The sequence below is a fragment of the Lissotriton vulgaris genome, chromosome 2_2 (genome assembly GCF_964263255.1).
Source record: "Lissotriton vulgaris chromosome 2_2, aLisVul1.2, whole genome shotgun sequence".
NCBI classification, from domain to species: Eukaryota; Metazoa; Chordata; class Amphibia; order Caudata; family Salamandridae; genus Lissotriton; species Lissotriton vulgaris.
Genome location: NC_141688.1, coordinates 85,343,661 through 85,359,681, shown reverse-complemented (window position 1 = coordinate 85,359,681; position 16,021 = coordinate 85,343,661). Strand labels below are relative to the sequence as shown.

General features: G+C 47.4%; 1 protein-coding gene across 2 annotated transcripts in view; it reads right to left on the bottom strand.

The window, feature by feature from the left end:
- ULK3 (unc-51 like kinase 3) overlaps nt 1–16,021 on the bottom strand; it is a 249,596-nt gene that overhangs the window by 141,033 nt on the left and 92,542 nt on the right. For both annotated transcript variants that reach the window (XM_086959332.1, XM_086959333.1), the window contains exon 10: nt 14,661–14,763. In XM_086959332.1, coding sequence (XP_086815458.1) covers nt 14,661–14,763 — 103 coding nt within the window. The remainder of the gene's footprint in view (nt 1–14,660; nt 14,764–16,021) is intronic.

The window sequence follows — 16,021 nt, the reverse complement described above, 5'->3', positions numbered from 1 at the left end:
TGTGCTTTTCTGACCCCTGATATTGTTGAACTAAAAAAGGTGGCTGGAAGTATAAAATCAGGCTCTCCTAGAGATCCGGCACCCGCCAAAATTCTGAGAAGCAATATGGAGACACTAGCGCCGTATGTCAGGCATCTCCGGACACTGACGTTTGACTCTGGCACGGTTCCAACGACATGGAAACAGGCTGTGGTACTTCCACTTAAGAAGAAACCACAGATTAAAATCGCTCAAATGAGCAATTTACGGCCTATCTCACTTCTCCCTTACATCGCCAAAATAGCGGAAAAATTGGCGAACCAACAACTTACGGCTCACATTGAAACCCAACAACTCTATCACCCCCACCCAGGCTGGCTTCCGTGCTCTCCATTCCACGGAGTCGGCTCTACTCTACTCCACGGAGATGCTTAGGAAGCATGCGGATGAGGGTCAAACTGCGACACTGATTCTTTTAGATCTGAGTGCCGCGTTTGACACTGTGGCCCATCACACTCTGCTACAGCGCCTGAGAGAGGGAGGAGTTGCTGGCAAAGCGTGGCATTGGCTGAAGTCCTTTCTCCTTGGTCGCAGCTTTTGTGTGGAGCAGGGGCCCCATAGGTCCAGAGCTGTCGCCCTGAGCCAAGGAGTTCCCCAAGGCTCGAGCCTAAGTCCCACTTTATTCAACCTCTATGTTGCCCCAGTGGCATCTATTGCGGAGAAACATGGGGTTGTTGTGGTGACTTACGCGGATGATACTCAGCTGGTTGTAGCTCTTTCTCAGCCAGCTGAGCAGGCAGCTAGTCAGTTTACATCCTGCCTGCAAGACCTGGCTAATTGGATGTCAAACAATTGTCTCAGATTAAATGGAGACAAGACCGTGGTGCTTATCGTAGGCAAGTCTCCGTCTGTTTGGACATCTGCATGGTGGCCCCAGACCTTGGGCCCCTTACCTCAACCTAAAGAACAGGTCAAGAACTTGGGTATTTGGATGGACTCAAAACTATCTTTTGAGTATCACACTAGACGTGTAGCCGGTACTTGCTTTGGCATTCTCCGTTGTCTGAGAAAGACACTCAACCTGCTCCCGGTGTCAGCAAGGAGGGCCCTCGTTCATGCCCTGGTGACTTCCAGGCTGGACTACGGGAATGCCTTATATCTGGGAGCTAACGTGAGATGTCTTCAACGTTTGCAAGGTATCCAAAATGCTGTTGCATAGTGTTAGCACTGCCTAAAAGATCTTCCACCAAAAAGGTATTGGGGACGCTCCACTGGCTTCCAATTAAAGAGCGTGTCCAGTTTAAAATCCTGTGTATAGGCCATGGGATCGCTCACGGTAAGGGCCCGAGTTTCCTGAGGAATTTGCTTACATTGTATAAACCAACTAGGCCCCTCCGGTCGGAGGGCACTGGGCTAATGTGTATCCCGAAGACTTGCAGGGCCAGGATGGGCGGCAGATCCTTCCGCCTTCTGGCAGTACGGAGTTGGAACACTCTTCCTCCGCAAGGAACTGAAGACACATCTGTTTCCCAAATATTGAACTGCTCTCTTCAGGCTGTACTAGGGATCTTTCTGGCCACTATTAGCGCGGGGACACACTGACTAGTGTAACCAGGCGCTTTATAAGCTCAGTTAATAATAATACACTAAGTGAATAATGACCATGCTAGAAATATGTGTGAATGCTGCAGCCGCTACAGGCTCCGGGGAGGAGGGCGGGCGATACGAATGTCAGCAGCCCTACATGCCAAGAACAGATGCATACTGGTAAGTAGCATATTCGGTTCAAGGCATGTGGGCTGCTGAATTTGTATCTGTGCATAGAATACATAGCAGTCCCTCCATTAACGGCGGCCGCCCGTGCCAGCTGCAGCAGTTTGGAAAAGTGTTTTTAGAACAGCCTGCCCTACAGCTGCCTGCTGTTTGGAGTGCACATCAACACATTAATGTTTTGTAAATGTGGGTGTGGTAGACCATGTGGCTGCTCTACATATGTCTTCCAAAGGAATATTTCCAAGGAAAGCCATGGAGGCCCCCAACTTTCGGGTGGAGTGGGCCCGTGGTGGAATGTTGAGAGTGCGCTTGGCTTTCTGATAGCAGATCTGAATGCATTTAACGATCCACTTGGCTATACCAGCCTTGGAAATGGGGTTACCTTTGTGTTGTGACGCAAAGGCAACAAAGAGGAGTTTAGTCTTTATAAAATCTTTGGTCCTATCAATGTAATACATTAGGGCCCTTTTGACGTCAAGTGTGTGGAGCATTCTCTCCACCAGTGACTCTGGATTTTGGAAGAACACAGGTAGTTCTATAGTCTGGTTGATATGGAACTGAGACACTACCTTAGGAAGGAATTTAGGGTTAGTGCGAAGCACCACCCTGTTAGAATTAATTTGAATAAATGGCTCTTGGATAGTTAGTGCCTGGAGCTCACTAACTCGTCGTAGCGACGTAATCGCTATAAGGAAAGCCACTTTCCAGGTCAAGAATTGAATCTTGCAGGAATGCAGTGGTTCAAAAGGGGGACCCATCAGCCTGCTGAGGACCACATTGAGGTTCCACTCCGGAGCTGGTGGCGTCCGCGGAGGAATGACTCGTTTGAGTCCTTCCAGAAAGGCTTTAATGGCAGGCACCCTAAAAAGTGAGAGGTGCTGTCTGTTTTGGAGATAAGCAGCCATTGCGGATAAATGTATACGAATGGAAGCATAGGCCAGATTACATTTGTACAGATGTAAGAGATAACAAATGATGTTTTGAATAGATGCATCCAGCGGGTTAATGTTGTTGTCTGCACAATAAATGACAAACCGCTTCCACTTCGCCGCATAGCATGCTCTGGTGGTAAGCTTCCTTGCCTCCCGGATGATGTCCATATAGTCAGGAGGTAAGTTGAGGTAGCCAAACTCTAAGACCTCAGGAGCCAGATCGCCAGGTTGAGCTGTTGCGGATCTGGATGCTGAATGTCGCCATGGCTCTGCGTCAAAAGCTTGGGTGGGAGGCGCAGCCTTTGATGCGGTACCACGGACAGCTCCAGAAACGTGGTGTACCATGGTTGGCGAGCCCACGTCGGAGCAACCAGGATGAGAGTCATCGAGTGCTGCTTCAGCTTGCGCGCCACCAGCGGTATTAGAGGTGCTGGGGGAAAAGCGTACGCAAATTTGCCTGACCAGTTCATCCATATCGCATTGCCTTGCGACTGTGGGTGTGGAAACCTGGCGGCAAAGCTTCGGCATTTTGCGTTCTCCTTTGTGGCGAACAGGTCTATCTCTGGATGACCCCACCTTTACTGATGGATGTATCTCCCACTCGTGCATTTGGTGGCTGTACCTGCTGAGCAGGTCCGCCATCTGATTGTCCTTGCCTGGGAGGTGTTCTGCCATGAGGAAGATGTTTCTCTGAAAGGCCCACTTCCACATGCTCTGAGCCAGATGAGACAACTGTGGAGAGTGTGTTCCTCCCTGCTTCTTAATGTAGTACATGGCAGTCATGTTGTCCGTCCGGATCAACACGACCTTGTTGCACAGATGTACTTTGAAGGCTTTCAGTGCCATGAAGATCGCCATCAGTTCCAGAACATTGATGTGCATCTTCCTTTGCTGTGGTGTCCATAGTCCCTGCACAGTGTAATGGAGTACATGAGCTCCCTATCCCTGGAGAGAAGCGTCTGTCGTCAGGATGATCTGTGGCACAGGCTCTTGGAACGGTCGTCCCTTGCAAAGGTTTTGTGGATTCCACCAATGCAGAGAGTTGTATGCCCGACCGCTCACCAACACTAGGTCTTTCAACTGTCCGTGAGCCTGAGTCCACTGACGTGCTAAGCACTCCTGAAGCGGACGCATATGTAGTCTCGCATGTGGGACTATGGAGATGCAGGAGGCCATCATGCCTATCAACTACATGAACACTCACGCTGGAAGCGAGTGTTGAGGTCTGAATTTTTGTATCAGCGATTAAATGCTGCTGACCCTCACTGAATTTGGCTGTGCTGTGGCAGCCAGAGTGTTGATCGTCGCACCCAGATACTGCCGTATGTGGGCGGGTTGCAGGTGGGACTTTGGGTAATTCACTGAGAATCCCAGATCGTGAAGAAGGTGAATGGTGTGGGACATGTGGGTGGCACACTGCAGGGCTGACTTTGCCTGGATGAGCCAGTCGTCCAGATAAGGGTAGACGTGAATGTTTTGTCTCCTTAGGTGCGCAGCCACCGTCGCCAGGCCCTTTGTAAACACCCTGGGTGCCGTGGTGACCCCGAAGGGCAAAATCTTAAACTGGTAATGTTGATTTTGGATGGTGAACCGGAGGTACTTTTTGTGTGACGGGTGCAGCGGAATGTGAAAATACACATCCTTTAGATCTAAAGTTGCGAGAAAATCCTCCTGACTGAGCAACGGTAGGACTTGCTGCAGGGTCAGCATGTGAAAGTGCTCCGATAGAATGTACTGATTGAGGGGTCTGAGGTCCAGTATGGGTCTGAGGGACCCGTCCTTTTTTGGTATCAAGAAGTACAGTGAGTAAACTCCTGTGCCTCTTTCTTCCACAGGCACGAGCTCGATTGCCCCATTTTGCAGCATGTGAGGACCTCCTGCTGCAATAAGTGCAAATGCTCGGCAGACATAGGACGGTGCCTTGGGGGTATGTTGGGTGGAGTGGATGTTAACTCCAGCTCCAGACAATAACCGTACTGGATAAGCTTTGTGACCCACCTGTCTGTGGTGATGGACTTCCAGACTGGCAGGAACTGTTGAAGTCTCCCCCCGACCGGTGTTGCGTGGTCGGGGGGCAGTGACAAGGCGTCACTGTTGGTTAGTGGCAGAGGATCTGGAGTTGTTGTTTCCATGACCCCTGCCTTTGGCGCCGTTTCCACGATATCCACCTCGACTTTGTTTAGTGTATGTGGTCTGCGTGTTGCCTTTATAGTACTGTGTGGTGTGGGAGAGCTTGTCTCTGGAAACACCTCTAGTGCTTGAGCGACGAAAAGAACCACCCCTGAATTGCTGGGACTGCAGGGCCCCCATGGACTTAGCATTTTCAGTGTCCTTTTTGATCTTCTCCAAGGTGGTGTCCACCTCTGGGCCAAACAGATGATCAGGGTTTACTGTCTGATTAAGAATGGTGGTCTGTATCTCTGGCTTAAATCCTGAGATTCTGAGCCAGGCATGTCGTCTCAGCATGACACTAGTGTTGATAGCTCTGGGCGCGGTGTCAGCCGCGTCCAGTGCACATTGAATAGAAGCATTGGATATTAGCTTCCCCTCTTGGATGAGCATCTCAGCTGCCTCTTTGTATTCGTCTGGCAGGTGCTGCAACAGGGTCTCCAGTGTGTCATAGTGTGCCCTGTCATACCTTGCTAGAAGTGGTTGTGTATTTGAAATGCGCCAGATATTGGCCGCTTTAGCTGCCACCCTTTTCCCTGATGCCTCAAACACCTTAGATTCCTTACAGATGGGGGTGGGGTCACACACTACTCACACACCGGCAGTGTCGCCCCTAAGGACTCTGGTCAATATAGTAGTGTTCGCGATGCATCATCTTTCGATCTTCTGCTATCTTCGCTGTCTTCGCCATCCCTGTGTGAGCGGTGTGCGACCCCACTTGTGAATATAATTTGCTCTTTTGTGCTGACGAGCACGGGACCCCGCACCTGCGATCCTTTGTATGGTACTATACCTGGAGATATTTGGCAGCCATACAGCAACCCCAGAAGATGGCCTAATCCCTGCTGACGAGGGGTAAATACTCCGAAACACGTGTCCAGGGATGGCGAAGATGAAGATATTTGAGATTTTGATAGAAGATACGGCGTCGAGAAAAGGTAACTACACTTACCATGATCCTTAGGGGCGATCCCGCTGATGTGTGAGCGGTGTGCGACCCCACTTGTGAATATAATTTGCTCTTTTGTGCTGACGAGCACGGGACCCCGCACCTGCGCGCCTTTGTATGGTACTATACCTGGAGATATTTGACAGCCATGCAGCAACCCCAGAAGATGGCCTAATCCCTGCTGACGAGGGGTAAATACCCCGAAACACGTGTCCAGGGATGGCGAAGATGAAGATATTTGAGATTTTGATAGAAGATACGGCGTCGAGAAAAGGTAACTACACTTACCATGATCCTTAGGGGCGATCCGGCTGATGTGTGAGCGGTGTGCGACCCCACTTGTGAATATAGCTTAGATTCCTTATCTGGGGGAGGAGCATCACCCGTTGTTTGTGAATTAGCCCTCTTCCGGGCATTAGAAACAACAAGAGAGTCCAAAGGCAACTGTCCCTTGATGTAAGTAGGGTCAGTAGGTGCTGGTTTATACTTCTTCTCAATTCTAAGGTTTATCACCCTGGCTCTGGTAGGCTCCTTAAAGATCTCCCCAGCATGTTTCAAGACACCCTTCAATATAGGCAGAGGCTTGACAGTTCTCTCCGAGACGGAAAAGGTGTCAAAAAGAAAGTCCACTTCAATGGGGTCAGCATGGAGCTGGTTGTCATGATTTTTAACCGCCCTTTCAATGAGTGCATTAAACGCAGCTGAATCCTCCATAGGCGACGTTTTTACAGCATAGAGTTGAGTGTCTGGGGTAGAGTGAGGATCACCTGGGTCAGCACCAGCTGCCCAGGGTTCATTGGTATCATCTGGGTCAGTGTAGACAGGATAGCTGTAATCATCATCATCACCTTCCCCAGCGTCCACGTCAGAGTAAGTGGGTGAGACATCATGGCCATGTGGAGAAAGTGGTTCCACAAGAACAGGAGTTGAAGTGGAATCCTTCTTTTTCTTTAAAGGAATTTTATAGGACTCCATTGGCTGTTCTGGGGCAATTTTCCGTTTATGAAGGGAAAGTCTGCCTGTTTCGGCATCGATAAAATGTTCTTGTTGTTCTTCCAACGAAGATTGTTGATGCTTTAAGGTCGGGACCACTGTTGTCGACTTCGGCACCGAGGGCACCTTCTCGGGCACGCTGGCGACCATCCTAGGGGTGAAAGCCTTCGGCGCCACTTTTGGCGGCAACGTGAAGTGAATGGACGTCGACGCTTTCTGAGGTTTCTCGACATGCTTCGAAGGTGGAGGATCTTTTGGCCCGACAGTCGAGGCCTTCTCCTTGATGCGCTTTAGGGAGACCGCCACCTGCTTGGAGAAAGCAGCGGACGGCCGCGCCGAGTCGACGGAATCCTTTGAGGTTCCACTAGACGTGGACTCGTGGGTTGTGCCACTCTTGGCCTTGTTTTGTTGACGCGGAGTCTCGAGAACCTTCGGATCACCGAGTCCTTTGTTGGTGTCTACCGTCTTCGCGCCGGTTTACTCGGCTCAACTGCCTTGACCTTTGTCTTCGGCGCGGCAGACTTTGTCTCGATGCCCTTGACCTGTTTCTTTGGATCGACAACACCCTTTTGCTTCGTCGGTGCCGACAGGTCCGAGGCCTTCGATCCGACCAAAGTTATGTGCACTTTTGGTTTCAAGGGGGGCACCAGTGCTTTTACTTGCGTGGAGACCGTTGTTGTCACTTTCGGTTTCGATTTTGCAGGGTGCGGCTCAATAGCAATGTCCGTAGCCGAGCCCAAAGGCGGGGCCGTAGAACCCATTGGAAGACCTTGGGTAAGGCCAACTGGCGATCCCTCGACCTGAGCCTTTTGAAGCGTTTCGGCCCCAATGTCAGTCTGAGTTAGCTCTTCGCTCGAGCTATCTTCCATGGCCCCAAAGGCCCCATCGTCGTCTCCTACCTCGTCGACGACTTCTTCCGCTTCGAGCATTTCAACGTCCGCGTCGTAGTTGTAGTCGACCTCCGACGTGGGATTCGACAGGTTCTCACTAACTTCCCGGTCAGCTCCCTCATCATCCCCGGCATCGAAAATGTCCACAGGCGCCGGTGCAGTCTGCTGGGCCTCCTGGCGCGCAGCGCGTCGATGCTTAAGCGTCTTCTTGGATCGAAAACGGGAACAAGCCATGCAACTGGCTTCATCATGATCCGGCGACAGACACTTGTTGCACACCGGACATAAGCGCCGAGTAATAGAAGACTCTGGCCCATTTCCAAGTATTGGTGAGGGGTTTAATACCCTGGGGATGCAGGTGATTGGATTACCTGTTTGTGAACTAAATGAGAGTTGGATAAGCACAGGTGTGCACTAGAAAGGAATTTCGTCCTGGCTGTAGTCATAATTCCCGATTTTCATCTGCAGCCTTTGACCATCTTAGTTTAAATCGGCTTCAATAATTGGATAATGACCAACTGGATCGCTTATATGAATTTTGTTGCCCTTTGTCCTGATGAGGCCTAAAATTGTTGAAAGGCCGAAACGTGTCGACAGCTATCATGAATTTCTACACCTGTTTTGATTTGGAGATTGTTTGGATATATTCCCCAGGAGCATCATTTGATTTTGAAGCCACAAAAAACCTTTTTGGCTTCGTATGCTCCATGTTGCTTTGGTGTTCGAAAAGGAAATAAGGCTAAGAAAAGACACTGCCAGTTTTTTCCTTGTAAATTAATTATTGGGCTTCTTGCACAACCCTTGGATTAAGGGTCCACAACAATAAGACATTTTTGACCTCTTGGATCTTTAATAAAATACTTGGTTTTTGGATGTTTGAAACTTCATTCCACACAAGAATTAAATAATGCGTGGTTTGCTGATTTGTATTAATAATGTATAAAATGAAAAAGGATCTTTAAAAATAATTTACAAATCAGATTATTTGTTTTGTTGTGTTTTTCCTTAAATTAATTTGTTGTTAATAACCATTGGATGAACGTTATATTCGATGACAGATATATATCATACAATTGAAGTTGTGATTAGACATATAATTAGTAGTGTTTGTCTCGAGAAATAATTTTCCTGAAGAAAATACCGTGGCATTATTTTTTTCATAATTCCCTCATCATCCCCTGCATCGAAAATGTCCACAGGCGCCGGTGCAGTCTGCTTGGCCTCCTGGCGCGCAGCGCATCGATGCTTAAGCGTCTTCTTGGATCGAAAACGGGAACAAGCCATGCAGTTGGCTTCATCATGATCCGGCGACAGACACTTGTTGCACACCGGGTGGACGTCGATGTGGGGATACTTGGAGTTGCACACGGGACATCTCTTGAACGGGCTCCGTTCCATGATGATCAGTCAATAGGGTCTGTGGCGTCGACTGGGCCTTCCGCGTCGAAAGCACGCGGTTCTCTGGAATCCGGCTCGGAACCGAGCTGGAAGAATCAGGCACCGAACGCAAGACTATACCGACGAAAAAACTAAAGGCCTTTTGGCCTTAAGAAAGTTTATATCGATTCCGACTAGAGTGAACCAATATACATCCGAAACCAATGGCGGAAAAAAACAATATGAGGATGGAGTCGATGCCCATGCGCACTGTAGTCCAGGGGAGGAGCCACCTATCTCGTGATACTTCGAAGACTCTTCCAGGACAACAATGTGCGATCATCCGGACCCAACACTAGGCGGCGATCTATGCACAGATATGAATTCAGCAGCCCACATGCCTCGAACCTCTATGTCTTTTATGGCAAAGTGTTAAAGCTGCATCTTTAAGAAAAAACCATCTATTTACTGTCCACAAGGCGTATCGGACCCAGAGAAGATTAGCAAAAATCGGTTCCAAAAGAGTGATGTGCCAGAAGTGCGGGGAGAAGGAGGCGGACGAAGCACACATGTTCTGGCGATGTCCTGCTATTCAATCGTTTTGGGAGAAAGTAGGTGACACGATTTCCAGCATTATGGGGCTGAAGTTAAGGTGAGTCTCCCTCAGGTAATTTTTGGGGTAACTCCAGACGAGGACAAAACAACTAGGATCTCTAAAAAGCATAACACTTTAATGTTTCTTTTAATTTTACTGGCACGCAGGGAATTGTGTATTAAGTGGATCTTACTTGTCCCACAGCCAGAGTGCGAATGGATCAATTAGGGCCTACTGATTGTACTTGCTTTTTTCTTCTTCTTTCCCTCTTGGTAGCTACTATATATTTCTACTCTTATTTTTCTTCTTTTTTGGCCGAATAGCTTGAAAGCAGGGTCTATTATGACAGGGTATTCTCAGAATGCTCCTTTTCTCTTTTTTTTCCATCAGAGGATATGATGATGATTTCAGTTTTATGATTATGTTTAGCCAGATAGGCCAGGGAAAGTCCATAAGTCCTGGTGCAGAATACTCTGTGGGACCTGTAATATCCGAGAGGGAGTGTGGGAGGCGGAGATACAGACTATGAGGACAATGGTTCATGCCAGGGGAGGTCCCGAAGTGTCAAGAACATGCCCTCTGTGTACGGAGTGATTGGGAGCCCTCGCTCTGGCGAGCCTAAAGCCGTAAGATTCTGGGCTTCTTCCTTTATGTGTCTTGTCTCTGCTTTCTTGCCCGAACTCTAAGGTATATATCAGCTGGAAAAAAATGAGGACAAAAAAAAAGTCTCATAACAAGGCATCTTTCCTCGGTTTTGGTATTAGTGAAATGAGAGCTTCCCCCATTGTCCAGCATTGAGCTATGAAACTGAAGATGGTCGTCAAGTGGTAACACTACTCGAATCCAAATGCTTTGTAAAAGGTTGCTGTAAAGCCACCTGGCCCTGGCACTTTAGTAAATTGGGGGGGATTTAATAGCAGTCATAACCTCTTTTTCAAGGATGGGTGCTTTTAAGAAATCCTGTTGGAGGCCAGAGAGTTGTATGAGGTTGCCACACTGCAGATATACTGTTTGCCTTTCCTCTGCAAGAGGCTCCATGTGCTCTTGTGTACAGAGGGTTCCATTAAACTTTCTGGAAAATCCTAATTTGCCTTCATCCTTTAAGGATTTCACCAACTGATGTTGAACACTCTAGATTAAATTGTATTCTAAATTATGTCGAGCTTTTTGGCTAAACGCATTCCAATACATAGTGTTTTTTAGTCTAAGGAAGGTACGGTCTGCTTGGTTCTTCCCTACTGTGTTTAATATTCCCCTTAAAAACAACACTCAGTACTGCAGAGTTCACGTGTAATTTTCTGCGTGTTCTTTTTCAGCTTGTACTAGGTTTGCTTCCATAAGGGCTAACTCTTAATTTCTAAATTCGCTTAGATTGACTAGTTCTGCTTTACATTTACCCCATATAACAGCTTGTAAAGCATGCCATTGTAAATTCAGGGCTAGTGTCTTCTCGGGATTTAGTATGGAAGTATTCTAAAATATGGTCTTAAAGTTCAGCTTTCTTTACTGGGTCTCCAATTGCAGGATAGATTATCCAGTGCTCATTTGGAATGGCGCTTAGGGCCAAGATATTGACAACTCTCTGCGGGCTGGACCCAAAATTATCACAGGGTGTGTTCTAGTTGCATATATTAAACGTGCAAGGACATTCCGCATTAGCATGTAGTCGATCCTTGAATATGTTCTGAGGGTGTGAAAAGAATGTGTAATCTATTTAGTACAGGTGTTAATCCCTCTTCCCTCCTGGAGTCTCTCAAGCCAAAATCTTCCAAGCATGCCCTAAAGGTGTTTTTTTTTAAAGCCTCTGAATGAGCTATGGTTATATGGACTAGGATCCCAAACCAAACTGAAGTCCCCCCTAAATATGTCTTCAACAGAAAACTTTCCAACTGTGTTGAAAACAAGATATGAGAAAGGCATCTTTTTATGTGTTTGGGCCATGGATTGTTGCCATAGCGTCTCGCCTTCCTTACAGTAGTCCTAAGACCATGGTTTTATCTGCACTGCTTATCCATTGTGTGATCTGTCTGCTTGAAGACAAGAGATCTGTGAAAAAACAGGGCCACTCCTGTGCTTTGACTCAGTGGAGGAACGGAATGCAATGGGGTATGATTTGTGACTTATCCAGTGTTCTTGTTTCTTCATGTGTTTCCTGCAGGGTCCCAATACCAAATCTCCTTACCTACATAGTTTGCCAGACTTTAGTTCTTTCATTTGGGCAGCTGAACTCTTTGGTACTCAGTGAGACTATCCAATGCCTCATGTGCATAAAGAGAGGGGGTGGGTGGAGTGCGCTGATGAAGAGGAACCTTAGGCATCCTGCTGTATTCACAGACCACGTGTTGACTTTGCCCTGTCTACTGTCAGGCTATCTTGTCCACAGTGTTTTCCAGTAACTTCTCTTTGAAGTTCTCCACCCACAATTTTACACAAACATTTTTGAATATGTAACATTGTAACGAAACATTGACATTAGTTTTAGGAGCCAGTGTGTTAGGTGGTGCTGCCCCAATCTGAGATCTGCGACTATGAGCCCAAATGGTTTGGTCCACCATGCTGCACTTTACAGGACGTTGCTCCAGATACCTCCCAGAGCCCATTTTCTTACAGGAGAACATGGATTTACAATCATTGGTGATGCACAGCCAGTAACAGTACATCGAAACTATCAAGGTATGTCAACTCCATGTACTCAGCCACCTTATTTCCCACCTCTCACTCTCTGACCACCCATTACTGTGCCAAGGAAAGCAAATGGAGCGAAAGAGGAGAAACAAGGCAACTAATCTGAAATACAAGAAAATAGCTGCAGACATGTGAGGAAGATTAAATTACATCCCAGCTGGTTTTTGTGTCTCAGTTTTGGTCGAGATTGTACTCTTGTTTCAACCATTTTTACCTTTTCATGTTCAATTGTGAGTCTCTAATTGTAAACTCACCAACATCTTACTCCTCCTCTGGTTCCCAAAGATATTATTCAGTAATTGGGCTTCTTGAGAACTACAATATATACACAAAACATTTATCTGCGCAGGCACTAAGTGGACACTGCTGAGAGCAGATCTGACCTTGTTGACAACCTACATCCCTGCGCCCCCCCCACTCCTGTCCACGTCGTTATCTTCTTCTCCAGCTCCCTCACAAAAACACAAGCCTCCTTTGGGAGTGCAGCTTTTCTGAGGGGGCACGCTGCTAGCTCCTCCTCAGGGCAGAAGACTCTTGCCAAGAGGTTCCCAAACCTTCTGGTCTCGCATTCTGGAAGGCTGCAGCGCAGCACTCTGTATCCAAACTTTATGTGTGGCCAGACCAGAATTTGAATGTTTAGGGCAGCTCCCATAACCCTGCTTCTAATATGGTCTTAATTTCCTACTGAGGGGTCTGTTTTCTCAAACAGAAGTAAGGACTTTGACATGGAAGAGCAGCCAAGAAACACATCTACACTGTAATCTTCCTAGGTCATGCCCTCTGGCCCGGTGTTTTTCACCTTTACCTGTCGACCAGCCCTCCCAAATAAATTGCCATATTTGAAGCCCTAGTTTACTCCAATTGAAGAGTGGGTGTGCAGTGAAAGGTGTATGACATTTTACTCATGTTCTGTGTGGTTCAGGACATGAATTGTGCGACAGTAACAGCATGGAGAGTGCCAGAAGAGAATTCAGTTTCTCCTGCCAGATTCCTTTATCTATTTTGTGGATAAGACTAATGTGGCACTGCCAGCCCGGGCCCTGATGACTGTGCAGGCTGGGTGCCTTTACCTGCTTCCCTGTTTAGGCTCTCTTTCTAACCCTCACAGGCACCTAAGCCCATCCTCCTGACAAGTCACCCCAACAAATAGTTCTGACCAAGTTGGGTGTGTCTAAGACGCATAATGTGGCCATTTGGTGACCTTCCTCTCCCATACTAAGTAGAAGCCCATAAATGGCAAGTCACAAAAATGCCTCTATCCTGGCTGACCTCGAATAGTGAATGACCACTAGTGTCAACCAAGTTCTTGATCAACACTAACATCCGTGGTCAAGTAATTTTACTGATCTGGGCATTAAGGAAACTACCTACATTATTACTGAGGGATAATTTACATAACTTGTTTCTTTCCTACTCTAAGGATTTGGACCAAATCTTATGAATTGAAGAAGTTTGCTGCTCTGAGCAAAAGAGTGGGGTAGTGCATGGTTTGAGAACAGCAGTTGACCCCTAACCAGGAAGAACAGAGAAAGGCGCAAGTGACTGAGAACACATGGAGGACACCTCATAAAGAGCGACCTTGCTGCCCAATAACCAAAACTCACCAAGGACATCACACTGAGAATTTGGTTCGCTTGCATGCATCAGTAGTACTTTGTGAGCCCGTGCACTCCTATTTTTATGCCACCACCCAGGGATCCAGGGGGCTCCGTCTTTTAACGCTTGGCTTTGGTTTATATTATATTCTCTATATATGATCGCTTTCAGTCCAAAACCAATGACCATGCCTTCCCAGCACTTACAGTTATGGAGATATTGCCCCAAAATGTAAATGGTGAACTGGTGGGTTCAGTGGGTTCCCATTAAAAGTGTGTGCCCTTGAGCTTCAGCTACAGCGGGGAATATCTCATGAGTATAGAGTGACAAGGAGTGGACATGTCAGTGGAGCTGATACACATGCTCAAATCTATTCCTCCGACTATGCATAGCCGATTCAAAATTGGAGGCCACAACACAAGATTATTGCTGTGTGCTCACTGAAATCTCACACTGAGTCAGGATTAATGATGGGTAACCAGGGACAGGGAGGAAGCAATTCTGTGTTAATTACCAATAAAAATTAATAACAGAACAGGGTTATACAAGCACACAGAATGAACACCAGACACTAGAAATACCTTGCAATCTCCCATATGGCACAGTCTCTCAGTGATACACACAGCAGCAGCAATCTGCAGTTTCCTTTTCCCGCTCTCTACCCCATGACTGGTATCTTCCGTTCCAAAGACCCCATGACTCTCTCGCCTCATTTATCTCACCTTTCAGAATGTCCCGGGCACTGTGTCCCTGCTGCAGGAGGGCTCTGTTGTTGGATGACACCAGCACCTTCAGCTCCTCTGCCCTGGAGATATACTGATTCACCTGTGCGAAGAGAGTGGTGGTACAGCTGTCATTCACGGGCCTCTCCCTCCATGTCAGTAACAGGGCCTTTATTTAAAGCGAGGTGGAGCAGACGCGACACCATGAATCGGGCAGGCCCCTAACCCACCAGAGTTGCAGTTCACCCACTCTATTTCAGATCCGGGGAGGTGCCAGGATTACACAGGAGGGGCCTTCACAGGCTGCACCAGTGTAAATCTTTAACCTGGTGGCCAGTCTGCCAAGGGCCACCAGGTCACATTGACAGTCGACCCTCCTCTCCGTCTCTTTCCAGAAGCAGAACAACAGTCAATCATTTTTTCCCGGTTCTGCCACGCAGCGTTCAGAGCAACCAAACCCCAGCATTAGGAGTTAGCTTTCACTGAACCACTTAAGTGTTCCACAAGCGCGCTTTAACATGACGCGTTCTTGACAAGCCTTCAATGTGGTAAAGGGATCTGCCATGGCACCTTTGCAGCACAGAGATCCCCGACAGATAGGCAAGGATTTCCAGGTAGAGCGGACGGTCTACTGCCCCAGATTTAAATAAGGCGCTTAGACTCTACACTTCTCTCATGACATGCATCCTTACCTTTGCAAATGAATCCATCACTAACCTTCTAGCATTTCTTCTCCATACAGCGATTTCTGCTTTCAACATATCTGCTCTGACCGGTTTCTGTCTCTTGTCTCCACAGAGGTCTTCCACTACCTTTTCCTCTCTTCTTTCCTCTTCTAACAATTTCAATAAGCCTGTGACCACTAAGGGAAATTCTGGTTTGCAACAGTATCTACTACATTGCTTACATTTTCCGACTGTGGCCATATGTCCACGGATGAGGCTGTGATATTGGCACTCGGTTGCCTGCTCTGCATTCCTTCATATTGAACAAGCAATAGTAAAGCTGTGACCTATTGGTTCTACAAATGCCTCTTGTAATGCTGTGAAGAACTGGCAATATTGTGTGCCGTTTAAACATAAGGAAAAAAGAGGGAAAAAAAGGGCATTGACGCATCTAACATTTTGTAGGTGTACGTATGCATGATGGGTGCATGCATGATGATGTGTGCACACATGCGTAATGTACAGGCAAGCATTATTACACATGTGTGTGCCTACAAAATGAGGCATGTGACTTTTCATATAGTGGATCTGAAATGGATTGATACATTTAAAAACATTAATAGTAGTGCTGCAACATGCTTTTTTTAAGGAGAGGGCTTGCCAGCAATTTTTCTGCCTATTCTCCCCCCTCCCACC